Below are 16,402 nucleotides of genomic sequence, written 5' to 3'. Positions count from 1 at the left end.
CCGCCTTGGCGCTCCGGGCCCGGCGACCAGGGGGGAGGGCGGGGCTGCAGTGGGCGGGCCGCCGCCATCCCAGCGTTCTCCGCGAGCGCAGGGAAGCCGCTCTTGCCGGCGCGGCGACTCGCTGGCGTCAGCAGGCCGCGGAGGCGGAAGATGGCGGCGGCGGCAGCGGCCGGGCGTCGGTGAGCAGCGCGGCCGCGGTGAGGACGGCCGATGGCGGCCGGGAGACGCCCTCGGGGACCCGCGGGCCGTTAGGGCGCGACGCTGGGCGGCATGTCGGAGCACGCGGCGCCCGGGGCCCCGGGGCCCGGGCCCAACGGCGGCGGCGGCCCGGTCCCCGCGCGCGGGCCTCGCACCCCCAACCTCAACCCCAACCCTCTCATCAACGTGCGCGACCGGCTTTTCCACGCGCTCTTCTTCAAGATGGCTGTCACCTACTCGCGGCTCTTCCCGCCCGCCTTCCGACGACTCTTCGAGTTCTTCGTGCTGCTCAAGGTGACCGAGGTCCCGACCCCTGACCCTTGACCCTAGCGGCCGGACCCTCCATCCAGGTCTGCGACCTCTGACCGCGACCCCAGCGGGGCGGCGAACCCCCTTCCTCCGGGCCTCTTAATCTTGCGATCCCAGCCCCCGTGCCCGTGCGACTTCTACCCGGGAGGCCCGAGTCTCACTCGCCCGGTTAGCGGCCCCTGATCCCGACTCCGGAAACTCACTGCCAGCTCTGTCCAGACTGCCCCCCACTCCTGGCCCTTCCCTTTCCCAGGACCCTCACCTCGGGAGGCAGGAGCCCGGGAGCCCAGCCCTGTGACCCTGACCGTGCTGCCTGGCCTCCTCCGCTCTGGAGGAGGCTTCCAGACCTGTCCTGGCCCTGACCAAACCCCCAGTCTCGGGCTTCCCCAAATCGGGAGGTTCCGGGCCTCCCTCTCCCAGGACAGGACACAGCCCATGCCCATCTTCCTGCACTGGAAGCCACACCCCATTTCCATCTCCCTCTGAGCCTCTCCGGGGAATGTGACCTAGCCCAGGACATAGCCCAGGACATGTCGCCCGGGTTAGTGGCAAAGTTATGACTTAGCAAGGGGCCATGCGCAAACCCCCTTGCCATCCTCCCTCGGGTGGCACAGAGGTTTCAGCCATGGGCACAGCTCAGTGGGGACTGGCACTGGCCTAGGTCCTTCTACGACAGGATCTCCGATGACAGCTGGCAGCCCTTCAAAGAAGGTTCCGGGTTCCTGCGCAGCATGGTGGTCCCGGTTGGGCAGATGGCCATTTCGTTTCCCAACAGCATGCTGCCCACTGGGGCGGGGTGTGTAGCATCCCCTAGGGAGCTCTGGGCTCCTTGTCTGCAGAGAGGGGGCTGGTGCTAGCATTCGAGGCTCTTGGGGTGCAGACCAGACCAGGTGGGTCAGGAGCTGACAGCACTTTGGGTTTTGGTGGGAGGAGTGCAGTCATAGCTGCCCAACAGACCCGCGTGCTGGTTCTGGCCTGCCAGTGTCTCCGGGGAGTCCCTCCCCCCGCCCACCAGAGTCCCCCTGTCCCTTGTCTTTGGGAGTGCCTGATGGCACGAGGAGGCGGTCTTCCTCCTCCTCTCTCCCCAGAGCCCCTCTAGAACATCACGGGTCCCCTGTGGAGGATTCCTGAATCGGGGTTCCTTTATTGGGCTCCTGAGTGTGTGTGGGTGTGATTTCCCTGCGGGGAGGAAGTGCCGCTTGCCCCAAGTGGTCAGTCGGAGCTCAGCCTTCCCGGAGCAGGTCCTGGTCGCGTCAGTTCTGTCCCGCCACTTCCTGACATGGGAGCAGGACAGCCCGGCATACCAGGTGTCCCCGGAGTAGGTGGTCAGGTGTCCCGGGGGGTTCTGACTCCTGAGTTCTCCTCTCTGGGTTGTGCTGCTGGGCCGAGCGATCTCTGGGCCAAAGCCTGGAGGCCCCACGGACATCTCGAGTCTGCCCGACCCCTGGTTCCTTTTGTTTCCCTCATCTGCTCAGTGAGGGCTGGGACTGGCTGGTTTGTGCGGCTGCTGCAAGTTCCAGAAAGCTCCGTGCCTTTACTTCCTGCCTGCCCAGCTTCCGGCACTCTGGCTGCAGATACGGAGGTCCCTTGGTGACTTCCTCAGAGCTGCGTCTTTCTGTGGCTCACAGCCAGGAGCCAGCCCAGACCACCTGATTCCCCACCGGGCCAGCCTTTGGGGGATGAGAGGCAGTGGCCGGGCCCGCGTTCCGGCAGCCTTGGCTTCCACCTCTGCTGGTTTTCCTGGCATCGAGGCCAGACTGGGACCTCCGAGTCCTGGAGCGGGGGGCACTAGGTGCCCCCGCCTGTCTCTGAACCTGGGGCAGCCTGACCGTGCAGCCACCGAGCGATGCTGGCAGGGTCAGCAGGGCTCTGGCATTCAGTGTTTCTGCCGCTCTTTCCCTCGGAAAAACGGAGGTGACCTCCGGGGTCGTTGTGACGTGCGATAGTGTGGAGTGCCGCCAGGGTCCTTGCTGTGAATGGGAGTCCCTGAGCACACCTCTGTGCCACCTCCCGCCTGGTTCGGGGGCCCAGCAACGAAGAGGGCGGAGCAGGAGGGAGGGGGAGACCAGGGCATGGGGTGCAGCGGTGGCCCAGCAGGGTCTGTGTGACGTTAGGCAGACTCAGGCCTGCTGCCCCCGGCAGAGGCCCCGGCTCCGCTCGTAGCTTCCACGTCTGTCTGCGGTGACCTGGACACGGGGGCTCTGCATCCGTGTCAACGCCGCCCGCGTCACCGTCTCCCGGGGGCACTGCAGGCCAAGGAGGCACGGTCCGCGTTGGCCCAACAGGGGTGGCGCAGATAACACGTCTGAGGAGTCTGGGCGGGCTCCCGGCTTCACGCGTACCTGGGCCCGGGGTCGCAGCAGCACGCTCGGACGCTGGGCTCCTCCGTCCCCTGGCTCTGCGCCCCCTCAGGTCCCGGCCCCCGTGGCCCGGCGGGGATGGGAGTGTGTGCCCCTCTGCCCGTCTGCAGGGCTGGCTCCGGCGGGGAGGTCAGGCGGTCTGTGGCTGGCACTGGTAGATGTGCAGGGCTCGTGGAGAGCGTGGGAGGGACGAGGTCCTGGTGGCCCTGCCGGTGGCCCCGTAGCCACGGGTAGCGGGCCTGTAAAGTGTGCACCGGCTCCTCCGAGGAAACACCTTGTCTTTGGCCGAGCAGCCCCTGGGCTCGCCGGCTCCTGGACGGCCTCTTTTTCCAGAACAGCGCTGGGCGTCCCATCGGGCCAGCTGGACCCTTTCCCTGGGGGCGGGGGCAGTGGGTGATACACGGGAGTGAAGCCCCAGACGCAGTGCCCAGTCTGGGGGTGACCCGTGGCCAAAGGCCCCTGAGAAACTTGGCCGTCAGACAGTGAGATGGGCTCTCAGGGAGGGGGGCGGCCCTCTCGACGCTCCTCCAAGCTGGGTAAAAGGTGCTGCTGGTGAGGTGCCGTGGGGCAGAGTCCCTTCTCACCCTGGCGACAAGGGGCAGGTCGTTTTCTGTGGTGGGGGCCATTCTGGGTGCCGTGGGGGTAGAGCAGCCCCCTTCCCCCACCCGGCCATGCCAGGAGTGCCCCACCTTAGCCAGTCCCAGACGCTGCCCAGTGTTCTCCGCGGGCAAGATCGCCCTGGGAGAGGCTGCACCGTCCCCACAAGCTGGCCCTGCCAGCCCAGGAGCGGTGCAGAGGGCGCGGCCGGTGAGGTCAGGGGTGCCCTGAGGACAAGGCGGAGCGCGGGGCTGCCCTGCGGGCCTCCAGGCGGGGGGGCGGTCACCGGTGTCACCATGTGCTCTGCGGGGTCCTCTGTCAGGTGGGCCCAGGCCCAGTGTGCCCTGTCCCCGGGTGAGGGTCCTGCAGTGTCTGAGAGGGCATCCCTGCTTCCCTGGGCCGTCACGGGACTTGCCCACGTCCCTGGGACTTCTTCCTCCCCCGGAGCCAGCTCAGCATAGCCCCTGCCCAGGAGGGTCCCCCGAGCGCCGGGGGCTCCCGCACTGACCGCCCTCCCTCCCACAGGCCCTGTTTGTGCTCTTTGTCCTGGCCTACATCCACATCGTGTTCTCCCGCTCGCCCATCAACTGCCTGGAGCACGTGCGGGACAAGTGGCCTCGGGAGGGCATCTTGCGCGTGGAGGTCCAACACAACTCGAGCCGCGCACCCGTCTTCCTGCAGTTTTGTGATGGTGGCCGCCGCGGCAGCTTCCCTGGCCTGGCCGTGGAGCCGGGCAGCTTGGAGCTGGAGGAGGAGGAGGAGGAGCTGGCCGTGGAGATGTTTGGGAACACCTCCGTCAAGGTGAGCTGGCCGGGAGGGCCCTGCACGGGAGGCGCCTGGTGAGCGCACGGCGAACCAGTGACTCGTCTGGTGGCAGGCCCAGCGCTTGACCTGGCGCACGCCTGCAGGTGCAGCGTCGGGGCAGGGACTGTGCTGGGAGGTTCGGGGCCCTGGGCCATTTCCCAGCCCTTACTCGGAAAGGATTGGTCTGATTCTGGGGGCACCGAGGGCAGACACAGCTGACAAGGAGCCCCCTGGAAACGCTGGGCCCAGTGCTCAAAGCCGGTCCCGGCTGTCCCAGGTGGAGTGGCCGTCTGTGGGGTGGTGAGCGCCGTCACTGGAGACGTGCAGGGGCCCCCGGCACCCGCGGGGGTCAGGTGGATGTGTGGGGCCCACAGCCTGGAAGGAAGGACGCGCTCAAGCAAGTTCGAGGCCAGAGTCCCACAGTTGAGGGGCTGGCGTCCGTGGGGCGTGGGTGCCTACCTTGCCAGGTGGCCCCATCCCACCGATCCTGCCCCTGTCCCCGGCTTCAGAGTGCAGACCCTCACCCGGAGGTGGCCGCTCGGGGGGAGCTCGGTGTTGGGGGTCCTTGGTGGGTTACAGGGCAGAGGCTGGCGGTCACGGAGGCCGGGGTGGAGTCTGCGTCTTTCAGTCAGCAGGGGAAAGGGGCCTCTGGGCCCGGCCGCTGACCCCTGTCTTGGCGCTCCACAGTTCGAGTTGGACATTGAGCCCAAAGTGTTGAAGCCACCGGGTGGTGCCGAGGCCCTGAATGACAGCCAGGAGTCCCCCTTCCCAGAGACGCCCTCTAAAGGTACATGCCCGGGGCGTCTGGCCGGCTCAGTCCGGAGAGCGCATCACTCTCGATCTCAGGGTTGTGAGTTCCGGCCCCACGTTGGGTGTAGAGATGACTTAAGAAATAAAACCTTAAAAAAAGTACACCCCGCGTGGGCTGCTGAGGTGTGCTTGGCGCCTCATGACAGCGGGTCACCGTCTAGGGCTGCACCCCTGCCCAGAGGGTTGAGGGTCTGAGCAGCCAGATCGGTATTGGAGAATGGCCACTCTGTGCCTCAGTTTCTCCATCTGTCGGCAGTGTGTGCGACTCCTTCTCTGGGGGCCCCGAAGGCCCCGTGGGGGGTGTGGTGCAAAGCAGCTCTACCTGGCGACCCCCTCCCTCGAGCCTGGCCTGCCCCTCCCCCTTTCCCCAACCCCCCTCCCCCCCCCCCCCCCCCCCCCCCAGCCCTCCAGGGGCGGCCCCGAGACTCACTGAGCTTGCCCCGGCAGCATGGCCACAGGATGAATATGTCGTGGAGTACTCGCTGGAGTACGGCTTCCTCCGGCTGTCCCAGGCCACACGACAGCGACTCAGCATCCCCGTCATGGTGGTCACTCTGGGTGAGTGTCCCCCAGGGTGAGGCAGAGGGGATTTGGGGCAGCCTGAAGCCCTTGGGACCCGGGTTGGGGGGCTGTCTCCACCCTCTGGCTACAAGAAGTCTCCTTCCTCCAAGGCATCCTGGGGCGGGAGGGTCCCGGTGCTGCCTGGGAGGGGGCCCCGGCCAGACGCGCCCCATCCTGTGCCCGCCCGCAGACCCCTCGCGAGACCAGTGCTTCGGGGACCGCTTCAGCCGCCTGCTGTTGGCCGAGTTCCTGGGCTACGACGACATCCTCATGTCCAGCGTCAAAGGCCTGGCCGAGAACGAGGAGAACAAGGGTGCGGCGGGCGGCAGCAGGTGGGGGCTGGGTGCGGGGCGGTGGCCGGGTGGGCGCTCACGGCTCGCCCCGCCCCCACCCCCACGCAGGCTTCCTGCGGAACGTGGTGTCCGGTGAGCACTACCGTTTCGTGAGCATGTGGATGGCTCGCACGTCCTACCTGGCCGCCTTCGTCATCATGGTCATCTTCGTGAGTGCCCCGGGGGCGGCGGGCGGGGTGGGGGCGGGGTGGGCGTGCGGGCCACCCCCCCCTGAGGCATCTCACGGCCCTCGCCTGCAGACCCTCAGCGTCTCCATGCTGCTCCGATACTCCCACCACCAGATTTTTGTCTTCATTGGTGAGTCTCCCTGCTGGGCCAGCCGGGCCGGAGGGGTGGGCTCAGCCCCAGGCCCCCCCCCCCCCCCCCCCCCGCCCCGTGGCCCCCTGCCCACCTTCCCCCCGCCCCCGGGCACCTCACCCGGTCTGCCCGCCCGCCGCTCTCTGCCCGCAGTGGACCTGCTGCAGATGCTGGAGATGAACATGGCCATCGCCTTCCCCGCCGCGCCCCTGCTGACCGTCATCCTGGCCCTCGTAGGTGAGGACTCCGCCCTCCCGGCCCCGCCCCAGCCCCCGCCCCGCCCCCACTCCCGGGGTGCCCCGCCCCCAGCGCCCCGCCCCCAGCCCAGCCGCCAGGCCTTCCCGCAGGCATGGAAGCCATCATGTCCGAGTTCTTCAACGACACCACCACGGCCTTCTACATCATCCTCATCGTCTGGCTGGCCGACCAGTACGACGCCATCTGCTGCCACACCAGCACCAGCAAGAGACACTGGCTGCGGTGAGCAGGAGGGTCCGAGGGGGTCCGGGGTGGGCTCGGCGGGCGGCGCCTCACTCTGCTCCCTCCAGGTTCTTCTACCTGTACCACTTCGCCTTCTACGCCTACCACTACCGCTTCAACGGCCAGTACAGCAGCCTGGCCCTGGTCACGTCCTGGCTCTTCATCCAGGTGAGGACTCGCGGCCGAGGCGCCGGCCTCTGCGGGGCCCGGGTTCCCGCGGGGGGCCCGCCTGACTCCGAGCCCGCCCTCCGCCCTCCAGCATTCCATGATCTACTTCTTCCACCACTACGAGCTGCCCGCCATCCTGCAGCAGATTCGCATCCAGGAAGTGCTGCTGCAGACCCCGCCCCTGGGCCCCGGCGCCCCCACGGCCCTTCCGGACGACCTCAACAACAACGGAGGTGCCCCGGCCACCGCGCCTGACCCTGCTGGCCAGGCCCCTGCCCTGGGCCCCGGCTCGCCGGGGGCTAGCGGGGGGCCCGGGCCCGTGCCTGAGGCGCCCAGCTCCCTGGTGGCCGCGGCGGCCTCGGTGGCGGCGGCGGCCAGCGGTGACCTGGGCTGGATGGCAGAGACGGCCGCCATGATCACAGACGCCTCCTTCTTGTCTGGCTTGAGTGCCTCCCTCCTGGAGCGACGGCCCGCCGGCCCACTGAGCCCCAGTGGAGGGCCCCCCCGAGTCCCCCAGGACAGTGCCCCCTCCAGCAACTCCCTGGCGCGTGACGCGGCGCCCCCAGCCGTCGGGGTGAGTGGGCCCAGCCCTGCACCCACAGCCCCAGTGGACCCGCCCCCGGAGGTCGGCTCCTGAGCCTTGGGCAGCTGACCGCCCCCACCCCGTCCCTGGCCATGCGGGCCCACTGGGCATGACCTGGCCGGAGCCCTCGGGTGTCGGGGAGGATGTCCCGGTGGTTCTTGGGACCGCCCAGCCTGCCTCGGGGTGGTGTCAGGGTCCGTTGGGTTCGCCCAGAGGTGGCCGTCTCTTCCCCAGGGTGGGGCCTGCCGGAGGCCTGTCCCTGCTACGTTAGTGGTGGGCCCCCTCAGCCGGCAGATGGAGGCAGGCCGATGAGAGTGGGGTGGGGGCTCCGTGGAAGGTTCTGGAAGGGGCTGGTGAAACGTGTGGAGTGAGCTGTCCCTCAGTAGCAGAGCTGGGCAAGTCTCTGATCAGGTGAATGCCGGCGGGGGCCACCCTCGCTGTCCCGGCCTGCTTGGCTGGTGCTGCATCATGCTCAGTGCCTTCTCCACGGCACCTGACCCCGGGTGTGCGTACCAGGGCTGGGGTCCCGGGAGGGCAGAGTTGGCACCTTGGGGTTGGGGACGCGGACACAGGCGCCCACCTGGAAGGCAGCGGCCGGGCACAGGCGTCCAGCCCTGCTTGGGTGGGAGCGGGACAGGGCTGGTGGCCAAACCGAGTCCCTCGGTGAGGAATGCACAAAGGCGCTCATTCCATCCTATTTAATTGCAGTGTACAAAATCGTGTTTGTATATAGAATAAACTGTTGACGGCGGCCTGGCGGCGTCTGTGTGTGCGGTCAGGGAGGGGCCTCCGTGCTTCCTCCCGTCGGGCTAGGACGGCTTCTGTGCAGGCTCCGGAGTGGGGGCCGCCCCGTCCAGGCCGGCAGGGGTGGGGGGGGCGTTCCCTGGGAGGAGTCACCCGTGACTTCAGGTGCTTCGGCTGCTTCGGAGCAGGCCTCGGGCAGGTGCAGAGGCTGGTCGCCGGGGCCATCCCCGAGCTGGGCCAGGAGCTCTCGGCGCCGCACCAGGGCCTGGTGGAGCCGCTTCTGCGCGCTCCTGATGCGCTGCTCCAGCTGCTCCAGCTCACCGGGGCCTGGGGCGCCCGAGGACAGGCGGCCGTTGGAGCAGAGCCAGACGGGGCCTTCCGGGGGCCCGGCCTCCGAGTCCGGCGCTGCGGCGGCCACGCCGGGCTCCAGTAGGAAGCGCACACGACGCTCCCTCGCCGCGGCCCGGCGCACGTGTGTCCAGCCCCCCTTACCTGCAGAGGCCGTGGGCGTGTCCTGCTGCTGCTCGGGAGCCCTGGGGACATGGGGTGGATGGGGCTGCGCCAGTGTCCTGGCGCTCGGCCCCTGGGGTCAGGGTCCCTCCCCGTCGGTGTGGGGCTTCCTTGTCCTTCCGGGGAGGGCCGAGGCGACAAGCGGTCAGCTTGAGGGTGGGGGTCAGAGCTGGCAGGGGGCCGGGGGGTGGCCTTCGGGGCCCCTTACCTTGGCTCTGGCTCCTCGTGACCTTCCGGAGGCTCTGTGTTGAGCGCGCGGTGGATTCTCTACGAGTCCGGACAGGCGCTTTGTCGGGGTCCCGGGAGGCCGCCGTCGCCCGCCCGCGCAGCCCGCCCGTCCGCGCAACCCGCCCCTCACCTGGCTGGTGTGCAGCCAGTACTGCAGCCTGTTGCCTCTTCGCATGCGCGGGAGCACCAGGTGGTAGAAGACGTGCTCCCCCAGAGAGCTGAGCAGGGCGCTGCCGAGGCCCAGGCAGAACAGCACGAAGAGTCCCGAGAAGTGGTAGATGCCCACCTGCAGCGTCTGGGGGGGGGGGAGGGGAGGGGGTACGACACAGGCACAAACCCTCCGCGGGCGAGGCCGGAAGGGGAGCCCCGGCCGAGGCTTCCACGTTCGTGGGGAGGACACCGGAGCTGGGCTTTGGTAGGATGCGTAGGAGCGCACACATCTTGGCAACCACCGGAGCGGGGGCCGTGCAGGCTCAGGGTGCGCCCCCGCCTGCCCCCACCCCGTGTCCCCTGGCCCTGCCGCACCTCGGTAACGGCGAAGACGCGCTTCCCACAAGGCACCATCTTGTACCACTTGTCGTGCAGCAAGTCGATGAAGCCGGAGGACTTGTAGCGGCTGATGAACTCGGACAGGTTGGAAGTGAGCGGCGAGTTCTGAGGGAGTCCGATGCCGTAGCCTGGGGGAGGCCAGGGGTGGGGTTGGGGCCAGGCTGGACGCAGCCCCCAGAGGAGCCATCCGTGGGGCCACCGCTCCCCGCGGCCCCTCACCCTCCATGGCGAAAGGCTTGCCCACGGTCAGTAGTTTGCAGTCGGCGTCGATGGAGACCTCGTAGTCCAGGAGCGACTTGTCCATGATGAAGGCGTTGAGCTTGGGGGGGTCGCTCCTGCGGGGTGGGGGCAGTGGGGTGAGAGGCTCCGCCCACCCCGGGGTCCCGCCCTCCCGGGTCCGGCTCCGTCGCCCCCGCCTCGCAGGCTCCGCCCCGTAGGCCCCGCCCACCCCGGGGTCACGGCTCGCGCCCCCCCCGCCCCCCCGATGGTTCGTCCCCGTAGTCGCCGGCCCCGCCCCCGGTGCTCCGCCTCGCCCCTCGGGCCCCGCCCACCCCGGAGCCCCGCTCCGGCCTCCCCCCCCCCCCCCCCACCGTCCTGCCCCGTCGCCCCCGCCCCCCTCACGGTCCCCGGTGCTCCGCCTCGCCCCGTCAGGTCCCGCCCCCTCGGCCCGACCCAACCCCCGCATGCCCCGCCCCTGCAGGGTCGGGCCCGCCCCCCCGCGGCCTCACGTGAGCATGGAGACGCCGTGGGGCGTGGTGGGCGCGCTGTGGCGCCGCATGTGCGCGTACATGTCGGGGAAGCTCTTTTTGATGTAGGCCTCGGCGCTGCTCTCCCACACGGTGCCCACGCGGAAGCCCTGGGACGGGTGGTGCAGCTGCGGGGGCAGCTCGTCAGCCCGGGCCGCTGTCGCCCTGGCCTCCGGCTGCCCCGCGTCCCCAGGGCTCTCGCCCAGCTCCTCCCGCCGCCGCCGCCGCCGCCGCCGCCGCCGGCCCGACTGGGGCCCCTCTGGGCGCCGAGAGGGGGTCAGCAGCACCCCTGCCCCACCCGCTCGGTGCCAGGAGCTCCCCAGTCGTGATGTTCCGCGACATGGCCCTCTCTCTGTCCCTGGGGGGCAGGATCGCCAGGGTGAGGGCCGCTCTCCTCGGTGCCCACTGTCCGTCTCCACGCAGACCTGGCCCCGAGCCCGAGCCCGCACCCCAGACCTCCTCCTCCGCCTCTTCTCACCACCTCCTCCGTGGCTGCCCTGGGGGCCCGCGGGAATCCCTTGGGATCAGGCCCCCCCACACCTGTCCTCCCGGCCCTTCCTGCCCCAGTCGGCCCTGCGCTGCCTCTTCTCACCCTGTTTCTCTGGTCTCCACGCCACGCGGGTCTGCAAATCCTGTGGCTCCACTTTCTGAACCACCCGGAACCCCGCAGCCCTGCCGGCCGCTCCTCCCTGTCCTGGCTCCCCAGCGCCGCCCACAGTCTGCAAACTCCTAAGGGATGAGGGAGTGGTTACACTGACCCACGGGTCCTGCTGTGGCCACAGCCCTCCGGAAAAGCCGGACCCTTGTCCTGTGGAGCGTCTAGAGCGGTCCTGTCTGGAACCTTCCGACGAGGAGACCCTGTACCTGTGCTGTTCTCAGTGGCTGTTGGGCACTTACAGTTAATTAAATGTTGAAAGTGGCCGCGTGTGAGTGGCTAGCACATCACAGAGCACTGGGCCCAGGCTGTCGTACCAATTTACAAAGATACGGGGCTTATCAGGGTGTAGCAACCCTCAGGACACAGTCAGCCGGATCCGAACAGTGGGAGCTGCTACGGGACAAAAACAATTTCTCCAGCAAACACATTTTTGGGCAAGAAGTAAGTGGAGAGGAAATGTACCCACAGTGCCTGCGTGTTTAGGACCAGATTCAAACAAGCCATGGGGGGAGAAAAGACAACTGGGAAAAGGGGACCCCGAGGTGTGTGAAAGCTTCCAGAAAACCGGTGAAATGACAGTCCAGTGGCTGGGACTGGCCTGGGGGGCGGGGAGTTGACTTAGGAGCTGGACAATGGGTTCATCCATGGTGCTCACTGCTCCCTGTTCAGGAATAAACTTTTTCATTAAAAAAAGAGACATAAAGGGGCGCCTGGGTGGCGCAGTCGGTTAGGCGTCCGACTTCAGCCAGGTCACGATCTCGCGGTCCGTGAGTTCGAGCCCCGCGTCAGGATCTGGGCTGATGGCTCAAAGCCTGGAGCCTGTTTCCGATTCTGTGTCTCCCTCTCTCTCTCTGCCCCTCCCCCGTTCATGCTCTGTCTCTCTCTGTCCCAAAAATAAATAAACGTTGAAAAAAAAAAATTAAAAAAAAAGAGACATATGTAGACTGGGGCACACTGCTCTGCCCGCAAGCCGCCAGGGCTCCGACAGAAAGTTCTGTCTCAGAAAGAACTGCTTTAGACACCCTGCAGGACCTGCCCCGGGGCCTTTGCACCTGCTCTGCCTTCTCTCCCATCATTCCTCCCTGATCTCTACATAAAAGTCTCTCGAATGTCACCCCCTCCCAGAGTTATTTCCTCACCCTCGTTTCAGAAAACGCCCCTCCCGGGACTCCCTGTGTTCTCACTCTGCCTCATTTTCCTTCCTGGCCCTTTATAGCCATCTCACACACCAAGCCGGCGTGCTTCTCTTGACCGCGACACCTCTCCCTGGGGGCACGGAGACCCTTGCCTGTTTGGTCCCGGCCGGGTCCCCTACGCCCGGCGCACACACCGAGCGCTCGATAAATGTTTTCAGGAGCAGGTGGCTGCCGGCGGCTGGGTCTCGGGGCGGGAACCGGGGGAGTGGGAGACCTCCCGGCCCCACGGCTGCCCACCTTGGGGTCATGGATCCCCGACAGCTCCTCGAAAGTCTTGTCCCCGACCATGACGGCGGCCAGGTTGGCCGTGTAGCTGGACAGCACGAGCAGGCAGAAGATGGCCCACAGGTTCATGAGGAAGCGGCCCGTGGGGCACTTGGGCGTCTTGCTGGAGACCGTGCGTCCGAACAGGATGGCGTAGCAGAGGTTGAGCGCCGAGGAGTAGGAGAACACGGTGGCCCGGTTGCGGCCGCGGGGCGTGAGGCCGTAGGGGCTGCGCCACTCGTACAGCGTGAGGAAGAGCGCGGTGAGGTGCAGGGCCGCGAAGACGCCCAGCCACATGGACCAGTGCAGCGGCCACGTGAAGGCGCCGATGGGCGAGGCCGCGTCCCGGGCGCGCACCATGATGCCCAGGCTGGTGGAGAAGAAGGGGCTGCTGAAGTCCAGCACCTGGGAGCGCGCCGAGTTGATGCTGAAGCTGGTGACGGCCATGTGGGCCCTGCCGGCCAGCAGGTCGCCCACCAGGCCGGTCCAGCGGCCGTCCCGCAGGGCGCCATACTTGCCGTCGCCCACGATGTACAGCTCGAAGTCGAAGGGCGCGTCCTCCGCCAGGCGCTCCAGCAGGTCGATGCAGTAGCCGTAGCAACACTTGCGCAGCGCCCGCGGCGCCGAGCCGTTGGCCAGGGCGGCGAACAGCGCGTCCAGCGCGGCCGAGTCGTTGGTGCCGGGGGCCAGACACAGCCGCCCCGCGGGGCACTGCCCGTCCTCGTCCGGCTCGCGGGTGAACACGAACGGGTGCTCCACCAGCGTCACCACGCGCAGCTTGGGCCGGCCTCCGGCTCCCGGCGCCGGCGGGGGCCGCGCGGCCGCGCCGCCCGGCTCCGACTCCAGCCGCCCGGCCCGCCAGCTGCCCACCGTGGCCCAGGCCGGGGCGCCCCGCGGGTCCTGGCGCAGGCTCCACACTCGGAAGAGCCGCGACACGTGCACCTGGGAGGAGCCGGTCACCCACACTGGCCCCGTGCGGCCCTGGAAGGACGTGTTGGCCAGGAACCTGGCGGGGGGGGGGGGGGGGGCACCGTCAGGCAGCGGGGGCCGGACCCCTTGCCAGCGTGGCACCCGCGCCACGGGGGCGGTGACGGTGCCCCCCGCCCGAAAGCGACGGCTTCCCGCTTCTCATGCCCGGCGAGGCCGCCTGGCTGGTTCACTTCCCCTGCCCTGCACGCTGCCCCCAGAGCGCCCTAAGCCCCCGCCTGCCCCTTCCCCTGCCCTGCTCCCACCTTAGGGTCAAAACCCGCTTTCTCGGGAGGATACGATGCCCGGTATACAGCAAGGACCCAACGATGGTGCCTTTCCCGACTCACAGACGGGACCCGCACACCCCTCACTCACCGTGCCAGCAAGCGGCCCGAGGACGGGGACCCGGCCGGGCGTGGGTCGTGGCAGTTGACCGTGGCGGGGGGGAGGGCGCGCTCCGGTTCCGCACGGGCCGCGCTTCCCAGGGCGCGAGCCACCAGCTCCACGGCGTCATGAATGGCGGCCTCCAGCGGGGGCCGAGCCACCTCGCCCAGCGCCAGCAGCCCGAGGGGCAGGCCGTCCGTGGGCAGTACCTCAGGGGACAGTGGTGTGCCCAGCAGCCAGCGGGGCCCCGGGGGCGCGGCCCGCAGCACCCGGAGGGCGCGGGCCGCGTCACAGCCGAGGAGCGCAGCCACGGGCACTGGGGCCGAGCCCCCCGTCGGGGCCCCCAGGGGGGCCAGGCGTGCCCGCAGCCCCGCGGCACCCGGCTCCGGCCGACCCAGGTCCAGCACAAGCTTTGGGGCCCCGCCGGCCCGGGCGGTCCAGAGGGCCACCAGCCCAGCAGGGTCCCGCACGCGGCAGAGCACCAGGCCGACGTCCTCCCAGGCATGGGCCTGCAGCACAGACACCAGCACGTCGAGCAGCGTCTCCAGGGGGCTGGCCCAGTCCAGCTGCAGGTGGAACGGATTCTGGAAAGGGGGTGGGCACAGTTGGGGCTGGCGACCTGTGACCCACCGCACCCTCCCCACCCCCACGAGTAGGTGCTCGATAAACAGACGTCCTCTTTAAGACCGGGCGGCATGCCTGCCTCCGCCAGCCCGCCCCTGCTCTAAACCCTCTCTGTCTCCCCACTGCCATTAGCACAAAGCCCAGCCTCCTTGGCCTGACACGCAGGGCCTACTCGCTTGGCTCTGGCCACCCTGGTCGCACCCCACTTTGGGGCTTTTCGCATTTCCCAGCTGGAACACCTCTCTCTCTCTCTCTGGCACCCAACTCCTACACATCCTTCAAAACCCAGGTCCATCACCCATCCCCTATTCAGACTTCCCTGGCGAGCCAGGGGCCGAGGGACTCCTCTATGCCCTGTGGCACCCAGAACGTTCTCCGGGACTTGCTCTTAGCCTGTGAAGGATGAGAGAGAGGGCAATGCCAGACACCTAAGGCGAGCAGGGTGTTGCCCGGGTGAGGACAGGATGCCCAGGGCTGAGGCTGCTGTTCAGTCCCTGGGGGTCCAAGCGAGTCCTCCCAAAAGACCGACGTAAATAGCAGGGGCTCCGGGCCTGGAGGCGGCAGCAGAGGGCGCCACAGGCCTGGCTTTGAGTTCTGTATCTTTCCCACAAGGTCGGCGCAGGGGGCCCGCCTCGAGGCAGGGACAGCGGGGTTAAGGAGACCCCAGGCTTCCTCTACAGTCGAGGTCTCCCCTCCCTGAGGAGAAGGACGGCCTGGAGGGGCTTCAAGCTGCGTTCGGAAGGCGGGAGGCCCCTACCAGTCCCCATATCTCTAGGTTGGGCCCCTCCCCGCTGTCCTTGTAAGGGGGCCTTTCCCAGAGGCACCACGGGGGTCCCCAGAGCCCTCTCAGTCACCCCTCATCCGGATCCGGCTTTCTGCTTCTTCGGGCCCAGATCCAGGCCCAGAGGCGGAATCAAGGAGAGAATAAACTCCAGAGATGCGGAGGGAGGGGTCTGACTGACAGGGAGGGTGGCCCGTCGCGGGGAGGAGACTGGGGAGACCAGCAGACCCCGGAACTGCACCCCAGAAACGGGCAGAAAGACCCGCTTCCCCTCCCAGCCCGGGGCCCTGCTCGGTGGGGCTGGGGGGCGCCCTCGGACCGGGGAGGGGCTTCTGGGGCCCACAAGGGCAGCAGCCACGGTGGGGAGACCCCCATCACCAAAGCCCAGGAAGGGGGTCTGCGCAGGAGTTGCGGCCCCACCGCCCCCCACCGCCCCCCACCGCCCCCCTCGAGGGGGGCCTCGTGTGGGTTTGGCCATCCTGGGTCCAGAAGCATCGCACCGGGTCGGCCGCCGTTTCTGGGTCCCCGCGCCCTGGGGGGCATCCGGGGTCAGGCGTCCACGTGCCGCGAACCCCGGGGACTCCTGTGCCAGCGCCCCCCGGCGCCTCTGGCGTCGGACCCCCGGCCCCCGCCCCCCAGGGCGTCCCGGGGCCCCCCTCGTCCGGCCCCCGGGCGTCCCCGCGTACCGGGTCTCCGAGGGGCGCGCGCGCCTCCCGCCGCAGCACGCTGAGCACGGGGGTCTCGGCGGCGGCCGCCAGGAAGTGCAGCTGCCGCAGCTCGGGCCGCGCCCCCGGGAAAGCGAGCACGGCCCGCACGCCCGGCGCCGCCAGCGCCTGGCACAGGCCGCGGGCCAGTGAGGCGGGGTCGCGGGCAGGGGGCGCGGCGGCCACCAGCTCCAGGCTCAGGTTGTGCGGCAGCCGCGGCGCCAGGGCGGCCCGGGCCAGGGCGGCGCGGACGCGGGCGCGGGCGGCGGGCGCGCGGGGCAGGAGGGCGCCCAGGCGCACCGAGCCCCCCAGGCGCTCCAGGACGCCGCACGGCTGCGGGTGGCCCCCCGCGGGCCCCGGCCCCGGCCCCAGCGCCAGCGCCAGGCCGAGCCACAGCGTCCGCACAAACTCCATCCCAAAGTTGCCGGCCGCGCCGCCGCGGGGCGGAGCCGCCGGGGCCACCGCGCAGGAGGCGGGGTCTGGGGCCCGGCCCCCGCCGCTCGCTGCCCCGCCCCCCGCGCGCCC

At 69.1% G+C, this 16,402-nt stretch overlaps 2 protein-coding genes across 14 annotated transcripts; one reads left to right on the top strand and one right to left on the bottom strand.

Moving 5' to 3' along the window:
* Positions 1 to 114: 114 nt before the first annotated feature.
* Positions 115 to 8,271, top strand: TMEM259 (transmembrane protein 259). 9 transcript variants are annotated; one of them, XM_045491172.1, is made up of 11 exons: positions 115 to 492; positions 3,990 to 4,265; positions 4,956 to 5,055; positions 5,526 to 5,636; positions 5,830 to 5,952; positions 6,041 to 6,141; positions 6,274 to 6,289; positions 6,446 to 6,526; positions 6,613 to 6,769; positions 6,838 to 6,937; positions 7,029 to 8,271. In XM_045491172.1, exons 1-11 carry the CDS (start codon positions 271 to 273, stop codon positions 7,572 to 7,574), a joined length of 1,833 nt encoding a protein of 610 aa, XP_045347128.1. In that variant the 5' UTR covers positions 115 to 270; the 3' UTR covers positions 7,575 to 8,271. The 9 variants fall into 9 exon arrangements, with proteins under 9 accessions (XP_045347128.1, XP_045347127.1, XP_045347130.1 ...); XM_045491171.1 differs by having other exon boundaries at positions 6,443 to 6,526; XM_045491173.1 differs by having other exon boundaries at positions 116 to 492; positions 6,443 to 6,526; positions 6,637 to 6,769.
* On the bottom strand, positions 8,204 to 16,304 carry GRIN3B (glutamate ionotropic receptor NMDA type subunit 3B). Of its 5 annotated transcripts, XM_045491164.1 has the most exons (10): positions 15,860 to 16,304; positions 13,760 to 14,352; positions 12,389 to 13,421; positions 10,280 to 10,425; positions 9,771 to 9,886; positions 9,528 to 9,679; positions 9,133 to 9,297; positions 8,983 to 9,041; positions 8,757 to 8,797; positions 8,204 to 8,591 (listed from the first exon to the last, which is right to left on the bottom strand). In XM_045491164.1, the coding sequence occupies exons 1-10, from the start codon at positions 16,289 to 16,291 to the stop codon at positions 8,296 to 8,298; spliced, it is 3,033 nt and encodes a 1,010-aa protein (XP_045347120.1). In that variant the 5' UTR covers positions 16,292 to 16,304; the 3' UTR covers positions 8,204 to 8,295. The 5 variants fall into 5 exon arrangements, with proteins under 5 accessions (XP_045347120.1, XP_045347118.1, XP_045347119.1 ...); XM_045491162.1 differs by having other exon boundaries at positions 8,204 to 8,797; XM_045491163.1 differs by having other exon boundaries at positions 8,204 to 8,797; positions 10,340 to 10,425.
* Positions 16,305 to 16,402: the final 98 nt, after the last annotated feature.

The sequence above is a fragment of the Leopardus geoffroyi genome, chromosome A2 (assembly GCF_018350155.1).
Source record: "Leopardus geoffroyi isolate Oge1 chromosome A2, O.geoffroyi_Oge1_pat1.0, whole genome shotgun sequence".
Lineage (NCBI taxonomy): Eukaryota > Metazoa > Chordata > Mammalia > Carnivora > Felidae > Leopardus > Leopardus geoffroyi.
This window is presented reverse-complemented; position numbering and strand designations above follow the sequence as displayed.